Consider the following 24,375-nt stretch of genomic DNA (forward strand, 5'->3'; position numbering starts at 1 on the left):
AGAAACAAAATATGGGTCTAATTAATTACTTGATGTGTGTGGCAAAGACTGATAGGGAGTGAAGCAAAGGAGAAACCTAGCACATGGCTAACAATGCTGGCAAGATAGCAAGCTGTTGTAGGGACTTGCAGTCTGGGCAGGATTTAGGAGAAATGCCGCAGTATGTCTCTCAACTGCTAAAAAGAGAAGGCTCCCACCGAGACAAAGAAGAGCTTGAAACCAATTGACTGACAAGAAACAAGACTTTCAAACTCTATGGCTCAAGATGGAGCAGTCAGAATATAGCAATCCACCAGCTACCTACAGACCCAAAAGGAAATTCCTCACACCCCATGGACAGCTTCACAATTGCTGCAAGGCTTAAACGCTAAATGCAAGAAACAGGCGAGATGTCCTTCTGTGGACCATGGATTATGGTTATTACCCTTACCTACATGAAATTCACCTTGTCAGCATTTGGTAGATTTGCATGGGGCTCCTGAGCAGTTGTGACTATGTTAGATGCATGTTTTATGGTTCTCTGATAGCAAGACATTTCCTGATGAAAAAAATCACATTTATTGGAATCAGAGCTAAACCAAACAATAGAGACTCCCCATCCGAAGGGCAAATTAATGTGCCTTTTGCTACCCTGAGGTTTCTGTTTTTGCTTTCTTTCATGTTGCCAATTTTAATTTAAATGAGATGTACACGTTTTAGTAGAGGTGGTGATGTTCTATACCAAGAGATGTGGAAAGCTAATCTGCATGCTCTAGAAACCTTGGGAAGGCTGTGGCCAAGGTATTACCTATTTGTAAACCACAGTGAGTAATTCAGACACTAGAGCACATGGCTTCACACCTGAAATTCACTAGACTGGCAAAATGTTTCAACCATAATCTACCTGGGTGTAGTATGAAAGGGTAGGCAGCGAAGGTGATAGTTATGCCCCCGAAAGCCTTAACAGTGGCAGCCATTAACCCAAAGAGATGCATTTCCCTAGGGTAATCATGAATATGGTTAAAGTTGGGTCTTTCATATAAACCTATAATCCCAGTGTCTCAAAGGGGAAACGTGAGTGGTCATTTTAAGAACTACCACCAATTTCAAGCCAAGATTGGCAGATTCTGGAATTCTACAGATATGAATTTGGATGTAAAAAGGGCTCAAATATACTTTGATGTTAAAAAAAAAAAACAGTAATAACTGCACGCAGTACACAAGTGAAATATAAATCGCTGACAGTAAACATATAGTGGACAGTTACCTGGTCTTTTCTTTTTTTTCCTTTTCACCTTAATGGATTTCACAATAAGCTCCTGCTCAAACTCTTCAGTGCTGATTGTGCTGAACCTTTGAGAAGGGGGTGGGTCCTCCCTTAACACTTCCGGTGCTTCATAGTCCCCTGCGGCAGTTGAACTGGAACCGCTGTCCACTGAATTGAGTGAGCTTGTTTCACTTGCTGCAGAGTATCCCCCTCTCTTTAGGTCACTGCTTCCAGAGTCCTCTACCTTTTCATAAGAACTAAGGCTTTGCAACTGAATTTTCTCAGTGAATATACCACTTTCTATGTCGTTTTTCAAAGACGAAGGCACAATATGTTCACCGCCACCAACTTTGGAGATGATGTGTGGCACAGCAATAAGCGATTCTTGCTTAAATTGGGTTGAGTGGACTTCCAAAGGAGATGCAGGACTGATTGATGGCTTTAGACTCACCGGGGACTGTAATTTTGTATTTCCATCAAAAGCTGCCAACACAAAAAAGTAATTCAGTACCTCTTTGCCACATTTTTTTGCAAGACAGGTACAAGGCATGAAGTAACTAGAAAGAATACATAGTTCTAGAGCAGCCTCTACGTTCAGCAATCCAACCTGTTATTTATGCTACATTCATTCATATTTAAAACCTGTTTTCAGTTTTGAACATGTCCAAGCAAGACCTATCCAGAAGACCATTTTTAGATTATGAAATTCCCCAAACATATGCAGAGCTTTTAAGTTTCACATGTTCATGCATGCGTGACTCACTGAGGTAGGGTTTTGTTTGCATTCTGGTTTTTGTATCATGCCATCATAAAATCAGCACTACAACATCCAGAATTCAAAAACGTTTGGACAGGATTGAGTTGCTCACAAATGGACCGGGGAAATTTAGCAGCTCTGCATATGCAGAGTAGTTCACTATCACATTTTAGAACTACAACTGACATTTCGTTCATAATATTTCAGTGAAGTAAGAAACTAACAAGCATGTTTAACCATCAACACACATTTTTCTCTGACTGGCATTATAGAATATTCAATATTAGCATATTCAACCCCATGTCAAAAGTATTGTCATTTTTTGCAATCTATTTGTAGTCATTGCCACTGAACATGCTTTTCTCTGCCAAAACGCTTCTCTTGTATTCCTGCTGATGGGGATTGGGATGGCACACACTGGCTCCCTCACACAAAGATGGCGGCTGAGATAAGCATGGAATGGACAAATGAATACACCCCTCAAAAGAAGGACACTACGGGAAAAAGGATGAGGGAAAAAGGATGAGCAAAAAAGCACGACAACAGAAGCCTCGACTTTACGAGAGGGAACAGAAGCAATGAGGTGCTGAAACAGATAGTTAATGTTAGGCGAACCACCTTGGAGTGCACGCGCTTCCACAAACACGTTCCTTACTAAGGAATGCTGTGGAGATATTCTGGAGAATCAGACAAAAGCTTTAGGAACCTTAAATGAAGAACAATGCTGTGAATATAATAATACATGTATGAGTGAGAGAATCTGTAGGTCGGGTAGTTTACTGTTTTGCCTTAAATATCATACTATCCACAGAGATGGAAACAGAAGCAGTCAGCCCGATCAATGCTACTCACCAAAGGGAGCCAATGAAGGGTCAACCCCACGAGCTGAACAATAGTATCGGAGGAAGGGTCAAATGGAAATAGTCGCCTCTAATATAAAGCGAAAGAAACCTCAGCTCAAAGACAGACTTATCATTTTGCTTGCAACGTAGACATGGAAATAGCCAAACAACCCTCACAATAATGTTCTTATAATACTTTAACTCCATCCTCAACAGGACCGCCTACCAATGGTATCACAATGCTTTGCTTCACTTCTAGGGCAGTGAAAAAGAAGAAACATAACACACAAGATACAGGGCCTTCTGGACAATGGCTCACTGTGGAACATAAGGAACCAGTAAGATTATTTTGAAACACTTTCTTTTAAAATGATGCATTAGAAAAGACCTTGGGCTTTCTACCTGGACCGTAGAAAACCATTCTCACCATGAAATTTCTAGAGTACAACTGTAAAAAAGGCAGTGGCGTGTAATCTGTGCTAAGGAGTGAATATTCTGTAGTTAAAAAAAGGATAATTTCCCTTGAGTGTTACCAACAGCTATAATTATACAATACATAAATAATATTTTAATATCAACTTTTTATCCACTGCAAGACCTGATAGGTGCCCCCCCTAACTGGGGTCTGGACTCCACCCCACATCCTCTCCTCCCCCTGCCTCCTCCAAAGGCAGGACAGCCACAGGCAGTAGCATATCCCACGGCGGTTTGCAATCCTCCAACCCTGTCCTTTCCATGCCCGAGCACAGTGGGAGTAGCCAATGCACCCTTGGACTCCTCTAGCCTGTACTAACTCCCCCTTCTCTGAGACCCTAATCACCACCAGATGTCCCGCTGACATTTTCTGCCTGCCCCAGTATTTGTCTCCAGATTTTGGGAAAACGACATGGAAAAGTACCCATGATTTCTGTGCCCATGCAGTTATTCCCCTTTACTTAGTCAAAACTCTGAATAGCCAAAATTTGATGAGGTGATACTGGCTGGAATCATAGACTGCGACTCCCCGGTACATCTGCTCCAAATTCCACATTGCTCAAAACGAGGGTCTTTAATTTATGCTACTGTATATGGACCTACCACCCACAAAAGTAGCGTGGCATCCCAATCTAAATATTCTAAAGCAAGAATACAGTGCAAACTAAATTAACCTTGAAAGAAACAGTTAAATAATTCATTTGATTAAGCAGTGGTAACATTAGCATTAACACAGACCTGTTGAAGCCAATCCTTCTGGCCTATTTGAAATTCTCAGGATGTCTCTGTCGCCTTTTAATAGAAATATTTCATTATTTGTACACGACACTGAAACTATGTCACCAAATCCTTCCAAACCACCAATTACAGCCTGCCAAAAAAATGGAAAAACGAATTAAAATGTGTCTGCAAAATTATCAAAATTGTCTAACTTCTTTGTAATTTAAAAATAGCAAGGATGAGAGTGGAGGAAGAAGCACGGGAGCTAGCCATCGTTGAATAGAACAGAAAGCTCAACAGAAAAGCACAGTACGGAAAATGTCACTTTCCCAGTGTACATCTGTTCGTGGAATGAGACGTTGCAGATTCACATGCTATGCACTGTTCCTGCCATCTAGTGTTGGGCTCGGAGTGTTACAAGTTGTTTTTCTTTGAAGAAGTCTTTTCGAGTCACGGGACCGAGTGACTCCTCCCTTTCGTCTCCATTGCGCATGGGCGTCTACTCCATCTTAGATTGTTTTCCCCGCAAAGGGTGAGGTAGGAGTTGTGAGTATACTAGAGGTGCCCATGCAATGGAGTAGCAATGTATGTACATAGTGTGTATTAAAATAATAATTATTTATATATTTACAATTTTCATGCAACTAAAAATGGCTACAGGCTCCCGGGGAGGTGGGAGGGCGCATGTGAATCTGCAGCGTCTCATGCCACGAACAGATGTACACTGGGTAAGTGACATTTTCTGTTCAATGGCATGTGTAGCTGCAGATATACATGCTGTGCATAGACTACAAAGCAGTAATCTCCCCAAAAGCAGTGGTTAGCCTGTAGGAGTTGAAGTTGTCTGAAATAATGTTCTTAATACAGCCTGTATTTCTGTGGCTTGTTGCGTTGTTAACATGTCTACACAGTAATGCTTAATAAATGTATGAGGCGTAGACCAGGTTGCTGCCATACAAATTTCTGTCATTGGTATATTTCCAAGAAAAGCCATTGTGGTGCCTTTCTTTCCAGTGGAGTGTGCCCTTGGTGTAATGGGTAATTCTCTTTTAGCTTTAAGGTAACAGGTCTGAATGCATTTAACTATCCATCTGGCAATGCCTTGTTTGGATATAGGGTTACCTGCATGAGGTTTTTGGAAAGCTACGAACAATTGTTTTGTTTTACGAAATTGTTTCGTTCTGTCAATGTAATACATTAGTGCTCTTTTTATGTCTAATGTATGCAAGGCCCTTTCAGCTACTGAGTAGGGTTGTGGAAAGAAGACTGGGAGTTCCACAGTTTGGTTTAGATAGAATGGTGATTATGACCTTTGGTAAGAATTTTGGATTTGTACACAGAACCACTTTATGTTTATGCATTTGTATAAAGGGTTCTTGAATAGTAAATGCTTGTATTTCACTCTCTCTTCTAAGTGATGTGATGGCTATTAGAAAGGCTACTTTCCAAGTTAGAAATTGGATTTGACAAGAATGCATGGGTTCGAATGGTAGGCCCATGAGTCGTGTTAATACAATATTAAGGTTCCACGAAGGTACTGGTGGTGTCCTTGGGGGCATGATTCTTTTTAGTCCTTCCATAAACGCTTTAATAACTGGGATTCTAAAAAGCGATGTTGTATGTTTAATCTGCAGATAGGCAGATATTGCAGTGAGATGGGTTTTAATGGAAGAGAAAACTAGATTAGACTTTTGTAAGTGTAGTAAATAACTTACAATGTCTTGTGTGGAGGCATCTAGTGGCATAATTTGATTAGTCTGACAGTAGCAAACAAATCTTTTCCATTTGTTTGCATAACAATGTCTTGTTGTAGGTTTTCTCGCTTGTTTAATGACCTCCATACACTCTTGTGAAAGGTTTAAATGTCCGAATTCTAAGACTTCAGGAGCCTGATTGCCAGATTGAGGGATGCTGGATTCGGGTGTCTGATCTGTTGTTTGTGTTGTGTCAACAGATCTGGTCTGTTTGGTAGTTTGATGTGGGGTACTACTGATAAGTCCAATAGTGTTGTGTGCCACGGTTGGCGAGCCCAGGTTGGTGCTATGAGTATTAGTTTGAGTTTGTTTTGACCCAGTTTGTTGACCAGATAAGGAATAAGCGGGAGAGGGGGAAAAGCGTAAGCAAATATCCCAGACCAGCTGATCCATAGAGCATTACCGTTGGACTGGGGGTGTGGGTACCTGGACGCGAAGTTTTGGAATTTTGCGTTTTCTTTTGTTGCAAATAGATCTATGTTTGGTGTTCCCCAGCAGTGGAAGTGATCCTGTAGGATCTGGGGATGTATTTCCCATTCGTGAGTTTGCTGTTGATCTCGACTGAGATTGTCGGCTAACTGATTCTGAATGCCTGGTATGTATTGTGCTATCAGGTGAATGTTGTTGTGAATTGCCCAATGCCAAATTGTTTGTCTAAGAGACACAGCTGTGACGAGTGTGTCCCCCCCTTGTTTGTTGAGATAATACATTGTTGTCATATTGTCTGTCTTTACAAGAACGTGTTTGTGGGCTATCAGTGGTTGAAACACTTTTAATGCTAGAAATACCGCTAGCAGTTCCAAGTGATTTATGTGAAGTAGTTTTTGTTGATTGTCCCATTGACCTTGTATGCTGTGATTGTTGAGGTGTGCTCACCACCCAAGCATGGAAGCATCTGTTGTGATAATGGCGTGAGGCACTGGGTCTTGAAATGGCCGCCCTTTGTTTAAAGTTATAGGGTTCCACCATTGAAGCGAAGAGTGTGTTTGGCGGTCTATCAACACTAGATCTTGTAGTTGACCCTGTGCTTGCGTCCTTTGTTTTGCTAGGCACTGCTGTAAGGGCCGCATGTGTAGTCTTGCGTTTGGGACAATTGCTATGCATGAGAACATCATGCCTAGTAGTTTAATTACAAACCTTACCGTGTAGTGTTGGTTTGGTTGTTTGCTTGATTTTACATTTTGGAATGATTGGACTCTTTGTGGACTTGGAGTGGCAATTGCTCTTTGTGTGTTGAGTGTTGCTCCCAAGTATTGTTGTATTTGGGATGGTGGCAGATGTGATTTTTGGTAATTTATAGAAAACCCTAGTTTGTGTAGTTTCTATGACGTATTGCGTGTGAAACTGACATTGTTGTTGAGTGTTGGCTTTTATTAGCCAGTCGTCCAAATATGGGAATACATGCATGTGCTGTCTCCTTATGTGAGCTGCTACTAAGGCTAGGCATTTTGTAAATACTCTGGGGGCTGTTGTTATCCCGAACTGTAGCACTTTGAATTGATAATGTTTGCCTTGAATTACAAACCTTAGGTATTTCCTGTGAGAAGGATGGATGGGTATGTGGAAATACGCATCCTTGAGATCCAGTGTTGTCATGTATTCCCCCTTTTTTTAGTAAGGGAACTACGTCTTGTGGTGTTACCATGTGGAATGATCTGATTTGATGAAGAGATTCAGTGTTCTGAGATCTAAAATAGGCCTTAACGTTTTGTCCTTTTTTGGAATGAGGAAATATAGTGAGTAAACGCCTGTTCCTTTGTGGTGATTGGGTACTAGCTCTATTGCTTGTTTTTTTAACAGTGCTTGGACCTCTATATGTAATAGGTCTAAGTGTTGTGGAGACAGTCTGTGCGGTTTTGGTGGCACCTCTGGAGGGAATGTTGTGAATTCTATGCAATAAACATGTTGGATAATTGATAGGACCCATGTGTCTGTGGTAATACGTGTCCAATTGTGGTAGTATTTGGTTAGCCTCCCCCCCACTGGTGACAAGTGTTGGGGTGTCGTGACATTGAAGTCACTGCTTGCTAGGGCTTGGTTTGGCGGGCTGGAATTTCCTTCTTCCTCTCGGGAATTATAGGAACCACAAAACCCCCCCCTTTGGTATTGTGATTGATAGGTGGGTTTTGTTTGGGAGATGGAAGGTTCAGATGTTTGTTACTGAAACCCGCCTCTAAATTGTGATTTCCTAAAAGTGCCTCTGAATTGTGGGGAGCAGAGCGCGCCCATGGCTTTGGCCGTGTCCGTGTCTTTTTTCGATGGCAGTATCGACTTCTGACCCAAACAACTGATGTTGGTTAAACGGCATATTTAATACCGCTTGTTGAATTTCTGGTTTGAATCCAGAACTCTGCAGCCAAGCATGTCTGCGAATCGTTGCAGCCGTGTTGACAGTCCGTGCTGCTGTATCCGAAGAGTCCAATGCGGACCTTATCTGATTGTTAGATATGGCCTGTCCCTCTTCAACTACTTGCTGGGCAAGTTTTTGGTGTTCCTTGGGCAAGTGCTGGATGATGTCTTGCATCTCGTCCCAGTGTGCCCTGTCGTAGCGTGCAAGTAGGGCTTGCGGATGGCTGCTTGTGATGCCACTCTCTTGCCCGCCGCGTCGAATTTTCTACTCTCTTTGTCAGGTGATGGGGCATCCCCTGACGATTGTGAGTTCGCCCTTTTTCTTGCCGCCCTTCAACCACTGAGTCCGGTGTGAGCTGTTGCGTTATAAACACTGGGTCTGTTGGGGGTGGTTTATATTTCTTTTCGACCCTAGGCGTTATAGCTCTTCCCTTTACAGTCTCTTGGAAGACCTGTTGTGCATGCTTGAGTATGCCCGGTAGCATTGGCAGGCTTTGATAGGATGCATGGGTGGATGCCACAGTGTTGAAAAGCAAGTCATCTTCCACTGGTTCAGAGTGCATCGTTACGTTGTGGAACGTAGCTGCCCTGGCTAGTACTTGCGTATATGCTGTACTGTCCTCTGGTGGTGACGGCTTGGTTGGATAACACTCTGGGCTGTTATCCGATATCGGTGGATCATATAAATCCCATACATCAGCATCATCTTGGGTCATCCCAGTATGTGTGGGTGACTGCATTAACGGTGTTCCCACTAGTGACAAGTGTGGTGAGTGCAGTGGGGATGGTTGTGGTGAGACCTGTGGTGGTGGTGACTTGTCTCTAACCACTTTGGCCTTTGGTTGCATCTCTGTTTCTTGAAATGCAAGTTTTCTTTTAGATTTGAGTGGAGGTAAAGTCTGAATCTTGCCAGTATCCTTTTGGATATGTAATCTTTGTTGTCTTTGATCAGGTTCCTCTATATCCAACACTTGTTCAAATCTATGTCTTTCCTTGAGTTGCATGGAAAGCCCTTGATCCTCAGTGTATGAGGTTCGTTTCGGCTCCGAAGCCACTTTTTTTGGTACCGAAGCTTCTAACGTAATAGTCTTTTTCGGTTCCGAGGAGCTTTTACGGGGTTTGGTCGATTCGATCACTCAGTGTCGAAATTTTTCAGTGCCGGAATCTCGACCGGAGTCGGAAGTCTTTGGCAACTTTTTGGCCTTTTTCGGTGCCGATGTTATCTGGTCACCTTCCCTTCTGTGGGTTGAACCATGGCCTGCTGGCGGTGGCGTCCCCATCGCCTTGAGTTTCTTGGTGTGACCCTGAGTCTGTGACGGGGCAGGTTTACTCACGGTTTGTTGCACCGTCGAGGGTCGTTCACTGTCGGATTCATCCGAGTCCGTTTCTTGGATGGAGATTCTTTCTTCCTCCTCGACGTTGAGCTGTTTTTTCGGTTTCGACGCCAGTTGCAGTCTTCTTGCGCACCGATCTCTCAAGGTTTTCTTCGATCGAAATGCTCGGCAAGCTTCACAAGTATCCTCTCTGTGTTCGGGCGACAAACACAGGTTACAGACCTGGTGCTGGTCTGTACAAGGATACTTTGCGTGACACTTAGGACAGAAACGGAAGGGGGTCCGGTCCATTAGTCTGGGACGACGGGTGTGGTCGGGCCGACCAGGCCTCAATGAAGAGTGGAAGCCCCGAAGGGCCGCCGAAGCGGTCTTGATGTCGGTGCTGATACACTAACACTAAACCGGTACCGAACGAGAACAATACAGTCGAATTTTTGATACTTTAGCTAACTTTCCCGATTCAAATTACGGAGCGAAGAGGAACACGTCCGGACCCGATGGCGGAAAGAAAACAATCTAAGATGGAGTAAACGCCCATGCGCAATGGAACCGAAAGGGAGGAGTCACTCGGTCCCGTGACTCGAAAAGACTTCTTCGAAGAAAAACAACTTGTAACACTCCGAGCCCAACACTAAATGGCAGGAACAGTGCACAGCATGTGTATCTGCAGCTACACATGCCATTGAACACTTGTATACTTGCTTCCCAATAAACCTTCGATTTTTTAATAGAAAAGCAAACTTTGTATAGACTGCAGGTAAACTTGATTACAAAGGAGAATGAACCATGAGATCATGCACCTTTGCTGATGGCAGACCATAAATGTGCATAACAGAATACTGGAATGTTAATAGCTCATTTAAGACAACAGAGCAGAGGTGGCCTGTAAACAATGGGATAGACCTGCTGCTGTCAACTTTTAATGTACTAATTCACACCCTCTGAATCTTCCCCTCCTCTACAACCCCACAGGCCATGTGGATTGTGTAGGAGAATGGAAGAACCAGAGGCTGTAGAGGAGGGCACATAGCAAGCATCCCGGCACATAGTAAGCATCCCCCCATACCGACCCCTTTCGCTCTATGCACCACTGGAGTTTCGGAAGGATAGAGGTGGGATTTTTCTGAGCTCGTCTCGATTGGTTCGATCAAACGAAAACAATTTGGCAGTACAGAATGAAAATGTGTGCATGTGTCAGTAACTGTTAGGCACACAGCTAGAACTGTGAAAGGCACTAAAGCTTAGGATATGCAAGGGGGGGGTAAATCTGCTGTGTTGCCAAAGAGGCAGCCTTCTTTAATTAGATCACTCCACTCCCATGAGGCAGAATGTTCGAATACCCTTATGGCTCACTGTAGGGGGCAATGCTTACCATTAAAGGTCTGCTCACTTGTTGTAGGCTAGATCTGAAGGAGGAGGACTTTAATGTACACTGTAGCCTGCAACGGTGTGCTACAAGCATGAAATTCTACACTGTTACTGCCAACTACATGATGGCCGATTCCAATTAGAACATCGATTATCCGGACAATCTCTAGCTTTATAGCACAGAGGTAAGTCTCCAATTTTAAATTGATTGAAATCAAACACCAAACAATAAATATTTTGACTTGCTGTGCTGCGAGGTCACTAAAAGAGGAGCAGTTTAGCAACAAAATGCAGAAGTGACTGTCTGCTGCCACAATGAGCTTGAAGCTCAGGGGCGAGAGTTAACAGTGGCAAACGCGCACAAAATCCCAACACCACAAATATAATCTCATTGCAGGTCTAAGCAGAAGGTCATGGAGGATAAGGAGTAAGAAAGAATCGGTAGATGCAAAGGAGAAGAGGGTTAAAACACCATAAACCATTAAAATACAGGGACAAGTAAACACCTTCTTTTCTTCTCTTGCTGCATTCCTGCCCATAAAAGACATTACAAAAATCAATCTAAAAACTTCTGGTGTTTTACACCACAAATACTTTTACCTTAAAAGACTAACATGTAGCCAAATTGTATACTACTGGGGACATTTACACTCATTTACAGTTGCTTTCGATAAATCAGTTATTATGTTTTGGCACTAGGAAACTGGCACTGCCAGAAAACTGGGAACTGAGTAACGATGGAGCCAGTTCTTTATTCAGTCCTTTTGCTACTTATTGACAGCCAGTGCTTAATTTCAGCCGGTGGTTTCCAGTACTCAGCACAGGCACTTAATTGGCAACTCTGGCACTTAGGTCAGTGTGCCACATGGTGGTGCTATTTGTCTAAATCAGAGATTAGTTGTTTATTAATTTCATATGCATTAATAATGACTAATACATACGGCCCAAGCCAGGTCTGGGGGCCTGAACTATCTGTACTGTCACACTTGTAGGAGTGTGATGGTTTGTAGTTGTGTTGGTATTATTGTTGTCAGCACTGGCGGGGACAATAGGTGATGTAAGCTGCAGGGGTCTCTTTTACAAATTAAGCACTGGCGGGACAATAGGTGATGTAAGCTGCAGGGGTCTCTTTTACAAATTAAGCACTGGCGGCATCCTAATTCTCGAAGACACTTTCAAATAAACACAAATTTGCTATGTCTGGAGCGGGTTCTGACTTCCTCATAATCACAAAGGATACCCAGGAGAATTTAGGAAAATCTGCTGTAGATTTTCATATGTGGAAATGCATACAATCAACACAAGCAAATGTTACACCTGGTGAAAAATCTGTAATGCAATAGTGTGACACAAATAATAATTTGAACATAAAGCATTTGTCTATTTTCCCACGTGGCAATTAATATTCTGCACAAAGAAATTTCTTCACCTATATCTCTATTACACATAAGAGGATCCTCCCCAATTCCCACTCTGATGGAGTACATAAGGGTGTGGTTCTTGTGTAATGGGTACCTGCAAGAGGTATGTGAATACCTGCAAGCTGAAAGCTTATAAATGTTTACTTACTTCTGCTGTTGGGCCTGCCCTAAAATGTCCACAATATATATACATACCGAATGCACTTCCTTGCGGTAACGTTCTGCAAATTTGGTTGAACCAGTTTTGGGAATTAATCCTTGAAAACTGCTTAGTTTATAAATCTAAGTTGAATATAACAGCACATCATGCTGAGAATCACACAACGAACGAGATTAAGGATCTCCATACAAAGGATTCCCATTTTAATAAGTAAAAAAAAAAAAGAAAAAGGAGAGGGCTCTGTGCTGCTCATTCACACGAACGTAAATGTAGGGCTAATCTATATTTACCTATTTTTCTTTTTTACACTGAGAAAATCTGAAACTTCCATTCTTACATATAGCTGATGGGTCAATGATGTACAAATGGTAGGAAAAGTTGAATTTGCCTCTTCCTGTTCCCCATAACTATTCATAGTCTGATGGGGGCACTGATTTATATATTATAAGATCAAAAGGAAGCACACAACCCTTTGTCTTTAAAAAATCTAATATTAGAGTGTATTCCACTCTAAGGAATGCCTACTTAATGTGATGTCCATAAACATCAACACTGTTGTTAGTTAAGCACAGAGTAACAATGCGGAAGACGTGTTGTTCACACTGACTATGTAAACATTTCTCTTATCATTAAAGTAAGTTATCTCTTTTATTGATTTACAGCTATTGCGTTTAGGACTGAGTCCTTTTCATGCACTGTTACTGACTGAGATATTCCAATTATCAATGCCTTGGAGCGAGGAGCTGCTTACAAGAGAGCAGCTATATCACAAGTTCCGCACAAAGAACCTCCAAACCTGAACGCAGGGGTAACAAGGGACTAGTCATGAGTATGTGGACCTCGGAACAATATGTTTAACCAACTATGAGTGGAGACAGATGACATTGCTAGTGGACCACACAGGCAGCAGTGTTCTCGATGCCTGCCAGACTGTCCTGCACCATGGACAGAGGTGGCCTGACATCAAGCACCACACTACTGGGCTGGGGCATGTCTCTATAAAGAAGGAGAATTGATTGAATGATGCTAATATTGACCAAACATTGCACACATGAACGACCAGCAGAGCTTGGTCAAGAAGAACTCCCCACACACACACACACACCTCTCCAGAAGTGTGCTGGGGAATATTCTTACCAGGCCTACTTGTATAATTGAACTCGGAACGTTTCTACTATCTAGTCATCTCTAATGATGAACCAAATGTAATGCCATGCGAGATCAATCTATCTGTAAAGCCTTCATTCCTCCATCTTTAAGCTAGCCCGGAGGAGAAGTGGAGGCCTCACCAATGTTTCACGCACTGATGACCTTTTAGACATTTCTCAAAAAATTAAACCGATAATGTTCGCGCTAAAGTACTGAAAGAAAAAGAAAGGAGTAGGGACCAATACCACAAACAATGAGAGGAGATGGTGAAGGAGCAACCTGGAAGCCATAGAAATGCAAATGTGCTCTGAAACAAAATATGATTGTGATAGTAGTTAAGACAATATGATTAGGGTGCCCAATACAAAAGTCACCAGCTGCCACAAGATGCAAGAGCAAAGATTGTATTTCTTTTACTTTTCATTACCCATCCTACATTGCCTTCCTTGCGAAAGAAGTAAAACCGTAATTTGCTATATGTCACATAATAAAGCCAGCAGAAAAGGGTACTTCGCTTTAATCTTATTTTTCTTGCGGTGGTCTGTTAATTGAAGTCATGCACACTGAACAGTACAGAATGCATTACAAAAAATATAAGCTGAACACTTTCTATTGGAACAGCCTTTTCGAACAACATTATTTTGAATCTTGTCTGGACGGGTATATTGGCCACACTTTGTTCAGCTTTCTTTTAAAAAAGCCAATTCTAATTTACAGATGTTATTAGACCAATAAAATTGACAAGAAAAACTCGTTCTTAAATATTTCAAACGGAAACTATAAGAAAACAGGACAATGTATCTCTAGGCTGCAGCCCTCAGAGGATGGGGAAACTGACAATGCTTCTTTCAAAATGCACAGACCACTAGCCCTGCCAGTGGCCGTCATCTCAGGTCTTTTTATAGGAAAACCTGGGATGCTGTCCAGAATGCTAGTGTTAGTTAGGTGAAGACTTTAAAACAGCTGAGTAGCGCACTTGCGAATGCCTCGGGCTTCAAGTACTGAGAATGGGACAAGAGGACTATTTTTGGATTTGATGATTCAAACTAAAATGCGTTACTTGTAGGGTTAATAATAAAGCACACATAGTGGGTCTGTGGAAAGAAGTAATAACTCAAAGATAAAGGTCCCCTAAGACGACAGTATTGTCAAACTTCACCTACAACTGCCCCTAGTGGGCGACCTCTCTACAAACCTTGTTTGAAATTCTTAATTATGCCTAAGGATTATTTAACATCCTGGCACAGTTACAGACAAGCAAGTAACCAGACATTTCCAATACCACTCCATACCTGATTTATAGTATCTAGCAAATAGATATTGTATTCATCCCAGCTCAGCACCCATCCTTCCTTAAAGAAACTTGACACAAGGCCAAGTTGTCGCTCAGGCAAGCTACACCGGCCAGTGTGAGGGTACTCTGATCGAGGGTACAACTCGAAGGGTTTCATGCCGCCAGCTATCAAGTCCTTCAAAATGTACGTTGCTTGCACGCATCCGCGGACATCAGACTTCCAAACCCGTAGCCCAGGTCTTGATGCATATAGAGAAAGGTCACTTTGCCTGCACAGGCCAGGTATGAAGCAGGCTCCGAATTTTCCATTGCTAAAAGGAAAGAGTTTTTTGGGAAAAAATAACAGTCTGTTAGTAAGTCATGCAGCTGATGAACATGCAAGTTATATTCAAAGTGCAAAGACATTTTTAAGCTTGGGAGAATTTGAAAGAGACAAGATCTGAAGAAAATCATTTAAAGCTCAAAATGTGATGGATGGAAATGCTTTAAATAACTTCTCAAAGACTCGCCCTAAATGAGACAGGTATGTCTAGATGGGGGACCTACAAACTGCTGTGCCATAGGACTCAATAGGTAACTCGCCAATAAAGTCCAGCAGTTCCAAAACATGCTTGAAGCTGCTTGTGGTCCCAATACAGAGGGAATGCGGCCTAGCAGTTTAGACAGGACGGGAAGGGCCGAGACTGATATGCCTATGGCTGACCTCAGTCTCTAGTGGCTTAGTGAGCAAAAAATACAATGGGTTGGAAAGCAGCTCTGACAAATTACCAGTGTCTGGGCTCATTAAAGTATTCCATCTTTCTTTTTCTGGCTTCCTCTAAAAATAAGCTAAACAAATCACATCCAGGGCATTGAGTCATGGCTGAAACTGTTACCATATGCAACATAGTAAATACAATTAATTATTCTGGCTATTTGTTTGGTACATAATATCGGTGGCACCTCCATGAATGGTTTCATTACTATTATCTACGCATAAGAACGGTCAAATACTTTCAACTAGCTATAATTTGCTAAGTTGTTGTAGGAAGATGTAGAACACAAGTCAATCTTTCCTATTTCTGTAATTACCTGTCCATGGGTGCATTGCCTTTGGAAACAGTCCACCCTGCTGTTAAACTCCGCCAACAACAAAAGGCTCAAACTAACATGCACACAAAGTCCAAAAGATCGGAGGTGACGAATCAATGATCAGATATTTGTGTGCATGCTGGTAGAACAATTTTACGTTTATGTTTATCTGCCTCATGTGTTGGTTATACTTGTAAATATGCCAGATGTCCACAAAGTTCAATTCATTTAGTGTCAGTGTTTGTGTTATTTTATAACAAACCTATCTGTGATGGCAACCTGGGGGTAGGCCGCCATTGAATTTCTTTTGAAGAGAGAGGGGCATTATAGCCCAACAAATAAATGTTCTCAGGAGTAGTTTACATTTGGCATGGGACCTACAAGAAATAAACATATTTTAGACTATACTTTTACATACCACTATGAAGAGTATAAAGCGCACTTGCGGGCGGTATTTGGGGAGCGGGGAGGCATGACAAAAAAAATCCACGCAGGTGTGTATCTGCAGCGTAACATGCTATTGACGTGTGCACGGCCGATGGAAGTATGTAATCATGGTGCTGGTGGGTACGTGTTCCCCTAAGCATTTCTTCACCCCCTTGAGGTGCATTAAGATTGGAATCGCCATGCTTACACAATGGTGACTAAAAGTGTTATGGTAGGTGGGCAACGTGAAACCAATTGGCAAAACCATGGTTGCTGTCTAAAATCGAGACGTTTCATTTTTATACAACATGAATTATGTGGTTTAAAATTGCTTCTAGACACAAAGTTCCTCGGGTCTAGAAACAGTCAGAACTGACTTTCAGCTAGGGCGTGTTATGACAGTCCTCACTGTGGTAAAGAATCTTGTCTCATTCCTAATGTCGGTATGTATGTGATTTCTACTGCTATTTCTTCTTGTAATGACACAAAGGAACACAGCCGCGGTCAGACAATACGAGACTCACATTTTCCTAGGCTGGGTTCCAACTTGTTGGACAGACTTTTCTTCTGTGTAGAACAACAGACTCCTTTGTAATGTTGAGACAAGCAGCACTTTTTGGTTGTAATCCAACTGTACAATAGCAGAGGGTTCTTCCAACACTACGCTGGAATTGCAGGTACCCTAAATGGAAATATGAAAAAACACAAACATCAGTCTAAGTGTGTTAGCTCAACCCAGTCTACAGTGGCTCTTAATGTACTTAACTAATATTATTAATGCACATTTTACTGCATATGAGAAGGTTGGGAACAAGCAGTTGAAAACCGGCCCGGCCCCTTCAGAAATGCTTAGTACCTATTTAGGCTTTTGAAACTCCTACACTGGATCACCAACCAAGCCAAGAGGAGAACCAATTCCCTCTAAAACCTAGGAAGCCTTCACTGGCTTCGAGCTTCAACCCTAATCACTTTCAGACTGCTCACCATCTCAGAAAAATCTACAGATATACCCTGGGGAATCCCTTGACAGCGTATAGATCAATTTACATACCAACATAGAAACTCTCTTTGAAACAGTCTCTCTGTCTTCCCACAGGCACAAGGAAAGAGGAAACTGTGTAGGAAGACTCATCCAGATCTGCAGCTGTGTACTGTGTCTGTGGGCTCAATGACTGTAGAGTTATTCACACAGGCCAGTCTGCAAGATGCACAGGTGCAGTGTTCCTGATTGCCACTGCACACTGCCTGCCACGAGTTTCGGCAGTGGACTTACTTGGTATTGTCCGCCTTAATCTCGACTCCACACTCCGCCCGTAGCCTGCATCAACTGGGGATGGTAAGCATGTGGGTGTAATTTCATTAAGTCACCTACACTGATCCAGTATCCACTTGCAAGATCAAAAAGGTTTGCATGATTCAGGAAACATCGGGATCTGTCCACACTTCTGTCCTTCAGCGAGGCATGAACAACTTTCAGCCCATCGTACAAAGGTTTACAGAGAGATCCTTCTTTTCTATTTTCTTGGGGGTTCACACAGGAGTCATGATATCCCTCCAAGAAATTTCATATTGTAAACAACCACAATTCTTGACAGGGTGAACCACAAAAGTCACTAAAATAACCTACTCATAGCCCTCTGGCAGATTGGCAAAATGCATCAGGCTTAACTTAGAGGCAACGTGTAAAGTATTTATGCAGCACACTAACAATAATAAAGTGAAAACACAACACAAGAAAAATCCCAATCCAATTTCGAAATTGTGATGAATAAAATGATACTACAATGACATAAACCTAACCAGTAAAACTGGAGATAGGCAATTTCAAAGTATTAGGTAAGTATAGTGCCTAAAAGCACAAAGTATAACATGCAGACATCTGGACGTGCAGCCAGAACTGGGGTGCAAGCACCAGGTGTGGGTGGGTACGGCCAGGACAGGTGTGCAAGCACCAGGTGTGAGGGGGTGCAGCCAAGACAGCAGTGCAAGCACCAGGTGGGTGGGGATGGAGCCAGGACAGGGGTGCAATCACCAGGAGTGGGGAGGGGTTCTGCTGGGACAGGGGTGTAAACACCAGGTTGGGGGGTGCAGCCAGGACAGGGGTGCAAGCACCAGGTGGAGGTGCAGCCTGGAAAGAGGTGCAAGCACCAGGTTTGGGGGGGAGGGGGGGGTGGGGAGGTGCAGCCAGGACAGGGGTGCAAGTAGCAGGTGAGATGGGGGGGTGCAGCCAGGACAGGGGAGCAAGTAGCAGGTGTGGTGGGGGGGATGCAGCAAGGACAGGGGTGCAAACATCAGGTGGGGGAAGGATGCAGCCAGAACTGGGGTGCAAGCACCAGGTGTGGGTCGGTGCGGCCATGACAGGTGTGCAAGCACCAGGTGTGAGGGGGTGCAGCCATGACAGCGGTGTAAGCACCAGGTGTGTGGGGGTGGAGCCAGGACAGAGGTGCAAGCACCAGGTGTGGGAGGTTGCACCCAGGACAGGGGTGCAAGCACCCGGTATGGGGGTATGCAGCCAGGGCAGGGGTGCAAGGACCATGTGTGGGGGTGTTCAGGGCAGGAAGAGACTTCACACATCCCTAAAGGAGGCAGCACCACAGATCACAAGGGGGGCATATTTATTGAGTGAGGAGAGAGAGGATAGCATAGGCTGCGCCCCACCCATCCTCTTACCCCTCCCTCCTGCATCCTTTCACCTCCCCTCAGCTGGGGTGATTGGGGGTGCTCTGGGCCTCCCACCAGCTGACCTCGCCCCCACCCCAAGCACTTTTGAGGTCACTGGTAATGACAGGGGTGGGGGCGACCACACAAGCCCTGGATAGACACAGACAGTGATCTGCAGAAGGTGAGTTGTCGGTGTTGGGGGCCGGGGAAGTTACTGAGTGAGGGGGTTTGTTACCTGTTTCTATTTGGATATAACTGTGATGTAAGAGCCTGAGCTGCCGCCCTTGGTGCGGGGGAACCAGGTTTGAGTCTCAGCGTCTGCTCCACATCCTGTGATTCTGGGCAAATCACTTAATGTACAAAAAATTAATGTATCTTTGTGTAATGTAACTGCTGCCCATGTAAAGCACTCCGATACCTTCCGGCCGAGTTTGCGCTAGATAAAACAATAAAAAATAATAATAATTAAGAACAGGGAATTTTATCTTTCTCCACAAGCCCCCCCCCCCTCCCCTTGCTCCGGAGGGTCTCAACCTGTGACTGGTGAAATTGGGCCATATTGGTATAAATGCGACGGCTGTTCTAGTGCCACTGCCCCATCCCTTCTTTCTGCCTGCCTCTCGTCTCCTCTGCCCCGTCCCTTCATTCTGCCTCCCTCCCATCCCCCCTTCCTCTGCCCTGTCTCTTCCCTCTCTCCCCTCTGCTCTGTCGCTTCTCTGTCTCCCTCTCTCCCCTTTGCCTCCCTCTCTCCCCGTCCCTCCCTTCTGCTTCCCTCTCTCCCAAACACTTCCTCTTTCTCTCCGTTCCCTCTACCTTCCCTTTGAATGGTTCTAGCTTTATCTTTCATCTCTACATACACTGTGGTCCCTGCATTTATCAGGTACAATGACTGTTGCACCTAAGAGCCTTCAGCCTTTCAACCCAGCAGGGCTGTCTCTGCCTCACATCCTTGTGAAGTGGATATTTGTAGCTGCCATAATTAGGTATTGGGTGTGATGTCATCTTACAGTGGATTTGATGTAATGTGATGCTTAATTTATGTGTTGTCTTTGTACTCTGGTGGTAGCTTGTCTTTAGTTGTGGGTTCACCTGCGCACTATGCCCCTAAAGCAGTGGTTCCCAAACTGTGCGCCGCGGCTCCCTGGTGCGCCCTCAAAACTAGCCAGGGGCGCCGCACACAGTCTGGAAACCACTCGGAGGTGCTTTGAATCGGCAGCTTTTCATCGTGGTATTGGAAACAAAACCCCCTGCATTAATTATTGTGACCAGCGGAGGGCGCCAAAGTACCATTAATAATATCCCTATGACCAAAGAACAAAAATAGTTTCCAATAAATGGGTTTCAGCAACCTGAAGGAGAGAATAAAGAAGACAAACTGTAAATAGTGTAGGTACAGGTACAGGCTGGGATTACGTTCCCCCACCGGCCAAAAAAAAGTTACATAATGGGGAGCCGTGGCCAACACGGCTAATAGGTCAAGGGAGCCGGGGATCGAAAAAGTTTGGGAACCACTGCCCTAAAGTGTCTAAGCAAAACCTTAGACATTGTAAGTGCAGGGTAGCCATAAAGAGTGTATGGTCTGGAAGTCTGTCAATTACGAACTCCACAGTTCCATAATGGCTACACTGAAATCTGGGAAGTTTGGTATCAAACATCTCAGCACAATAAATGCACACTGATGCCAGTGTGGGATTTATTGAAAAAAACCACACAGAGGGCATTTTAGAGATGCCCTGTGAATACCAGTCCGACCAGTTTCTGCCAGCCTGCCACAACCAGACGAGTTTCTGGCCACATGGGGTGAGTGCCTTTGTCACTCTGGGGCCAGGAACAAAGCCTGTACTAGGTGGAGGTGCTTCTCACCTCCCCCTGCAGGAACTTTAACACCTGGAGGTGAGCCTCAAAGGCTTCCGCCTGTGTTACAGCACCCCAGGACATCCCAGCTAGTGGAGATGCCCACCCCTCCGGACACAGACCCCACTTTTGGCGGCAAGTCTAAAGGAGATAATGAGTAAAACAAGGAGGAGTCACCTACCAGACAGGACAGCCCCTAAGGTGCACCGAGCTGAGGTGACCCCTACCTTTAGAAATCCTCCATCTTGAGCTTGGAGGATTCCTTCAATAGGAATAGGGATGTGCCCCATCGCCTCTGGGAGGAGGTACAAGGAAGGTGTAAGCAACCCTTAAGGACAGTAGCCATTGGCTACTGCCCCCCAGACCAAAACACACCTCTAAATTCAGTACTTAGGGGCGCCCTGAACCCAGAAAATCAGATTCCTGCAACCTGAAGAAAGAAGGACTGCTGACCAGAAAGCCCCGCAGAGACGATGGAGACAACTGACTTGGCCCCAGCCCTACAGGCCTGTCTCCTGACTCAAAGAACCTGCACAGCGACTCATCCAGCAAGATTAGCGACCTCTGAGGACTCAGAGGGCTGCCCTGCACCTGCAGGACCAAGAAACTCCTGAGAACAGCTGCACTGTTCAGAAACTGCAACAACTTTGGAACTTTGAAGCAACTTTTAAAGAGACTCTCCCTTCCTGCCAGAAGCGTGAGATTTCACACTCTGCACCCGATGCCCCTGGCTCGAGTCCAGGACAACCAGCACTGCAGAGAGGACTCCCAGGCGAGTCCAATGACGTGGACACCCTGCGTCGACCTCCCTGCACCCCCACAGCGACGCCTGCAGGGAGGATCCAGAGGCTCCCCCTGACCGCGACTGCCTGGTAACAAAGGAACCCGATGTCTGGACCAAGCACTGCACCCACAGCCCCCAGGATCAAGAGGAACCATCTACCAATGCAAGAGTGACCAGCAGGCGGCCCTCATCCTAGCCCAGTTGGTGGCTGGCCCGAGCAGCCCCCCAGTGCCCTGCCTGTATCGCCAGAGTGACCCTCGGGTCTCTCCATTGCTTTCTATAGCAAACCCCATGCCTACTTTGCACACTGCACCCGGCCGCCCCTGTGCTGCTGAGGGTGTGTTTTGTGTGACTGTGTGGTTCTAAAAATAAACTAAGAAAATATATTTTTCTATATAAAAAAGCTAATTGCCTAGAGTTAAGTCGAAGTGTGTGTTCCTCATTTATTGCCTGTGTGTGTACAACAAATGCTTAACACTACCCTCTGATAAGCCTACTGCTCGACCACACTACCACAAAATAGAGCATTAGTATTATCTAATTGTGCCACTATCAACCTCTAAGGGGAACCCTTGGAGTCTGTGCACACTATCTCTCACTTGGAGATCGTATATACAGAGCCAACTTCCTACAGAAGGGTTCTGGGCATCAGTGGATTACAGAGCCATCAGGTCTCAAATCACTGCTGGGGCATCAACTGTTGCAGTGAGGGTGGTCCTGCTGGTGCCACCACACTTCACCCCAGGTGTTCTGAGCAACTTCTAAATCACTGCGACAGAACAGCTGTATTCAAGAAGCCAACATTTACAGCCCCGTCTGTTTTATTATTCAAAACATCAGGGTGCAATGAATCACTTAAAATATCTACTGTTTCCAAATGCAGTACTTTAAACCTGAGCAGGACAATATGGCTGAAAGTAAAAGGTACACTTATTACAAGTAAAGGACACAGGGACATAGACATTGAATGTAAGTGAGAGGCAGTGAACAGACCCCCTGAGTGAACAAGCTGGGGACAGGAGAGATGTGGGGGTTTTAAAGATGGAGACAAGAGAGAGGTGTCTGTGTAAGAGATGGGGACACGAGAGAGGTGTGGGTGCAAGAGATGAGGACACGAGAGGTGTGGATGTAAGAGATGTGGACGAGAGAGGTGTGGTTGTAAGATGCGGACATTCAAGAGGTGTGGGTGTAAGATGTGGACACCAGACGTGTTTGTGTAAGATAAGGCCACAGGATGTGTGGGTGCAAGAGATGAGACATGAAAAAGGTATGGATGTAAGATGTGGACACTAGAGAGGTGTGTGTAAGATGTGGACATGAGAGAGGTGTGGACGTAAGATGTGGACACGAGAGAGGCGTGAGTGTAAGATGTGGACACAAGAAAAGTGTGGGTGTAAGAATGGGGACACAAGTGGTGTGGGTGTCCGATGTTGACACGAGAGAGGTGTGGGTACAAGAAAGTGGGACAAGAGAGAGGTGGTAGACAGAAGTCAGGCACCTCTGAGGGCCCCTTGTTCTCTTCTGTGACTCACCGCTAACAGACCTGGGATCACTTCACCTTCAGAAACATATAGAACACATGTATTATACCCTGTGCTTAAGAAGAAGCTCTCTGCTGTGAAACTACAACTATAAAGAGTTCAGTTCTCACACTTAATTGTGTCACTTGAAACAACTCCATAGTTTCAGACTACCAAACTGGACTCGACCCAGGAAGATGCACTGAATCGGCACTCATAGCAATCTGGGATGATCTTAAAAACACAATCGACCGCAATGGAGTTGCTGCACTACTTCTCTTGGACCTTTCGGCTGCCTTTGATACTGTTGACCATGACACCCTAATTCAAAGACTCCATGAAGCCGGGATAGAAGGGAATGCTCTTGACTGGATTACATCCTACCTTCAAAACAGAACTAATCTCATCCTAACCCTACCTTACAAAAGCAGGAGTCCCCCAAAGATCAATCCTCTCACATTTGCTTTTCAACATCTACATGATGTCTTTACCAGAACTGATCAATGATTTTCAACTCACATGCTACAACTATGCAGATGACACACAAATATTACTTAAATTGGAATGCCCCTAAAACATTAAAAACTCACAAATCTTCAGTTGCCTCAGAGCAGTTGATCTGTGGATGACTTGGAGCCATCTCAAACTGAATGCTTCCAAAACAGAAATACTCACATGTGGTAATTGGAAAAATTATGACCAACTGTGCGCCTGGCCTGACGATCTCGGACCACCTCCTCAAGTATTCAAGGAAGTTAAAAACCTTGGAATTACCATGGAGTCCAAGTTAACAAAGAGTGCTCAAGTGGACAAATTAGCACGATCAAGCTTCATAAAGACTCTGTGACACATCTTTCCCCACCTCGCATTTCCAAACAAAGTACAGGCTATTATCTCTTTTGTGCTATCCAAAATAGATTATGCCAATAGCCTCTACTATAAATTATATATAGCTATTATGAAAAAACGACAACGTATTCAGAACTCCGCTGCCAGGCTACTATTACATGTAAAGCCACAAGCTCACATCTCCCCTGCTTTGAGAGCATTACACTGATTACCCCTTGCCAGAAGATCCACCTTCAAGCTGCTTTGTATCGCCCACAAAGCTATACATGGAACAGGACCTCTTTTTATCAGAAGGAAAATAACCAAATACATTCAACAAAGATAACTCCGCTCAAAATTGGC

The 24,375-nt window shown here is 44.2% G+C and overlaps 1 protein-coding gene across 1 annotated transcript in view; it reads right to left on the reverse strand.

Annotated features, from left to right (window-relative positions):
* The window catches only part of TECPR2 (tectonin beta-propeller repeat containing 2), a 657,145-nt gene that overhangs the window by 432,145 nt on the left and 200,625 nt on the right, over positions 1-24,375 (reverse strand). The window contains exons 6-9 of the mRNA XM_069207305.1: positions 16,890-17,047; positions 14,867-15,179; positions 4,058-4,190; positions 1,247-1,729 (exon numbers count right to left, since the gene is read on the reverse strand). Coding sequence (XP_069063406.1) covers positions 1,247-1,729; positions 4,058-4,190; positions 14,867-15,179; positions 16,890-17,047 — 1,087 coding nt within the window. The remainder of the gene's footprint in view (positions 1-1,246; positions 1,730-4,057; positions 4,191-14,866; positions 15,180-16,889; positions 17,048-24,375) is intronic.

The sequence above is a fragment of the Pleurodeles waltl genome, chromosome 9 (assembly GCF_031143425.1).
Source record: "Pleurodeles waltl isolate 20211129_DDA chromosome 9, aPleWal1.hap1.20221129, whole genome shotgun sequence".
Taxonomy (NCBI): Eukaryota; Metazoa; Chordata; class Amphibia; order Caudata; family Salamandridae; genus Pleurodeles; species Pleurodeles waltl.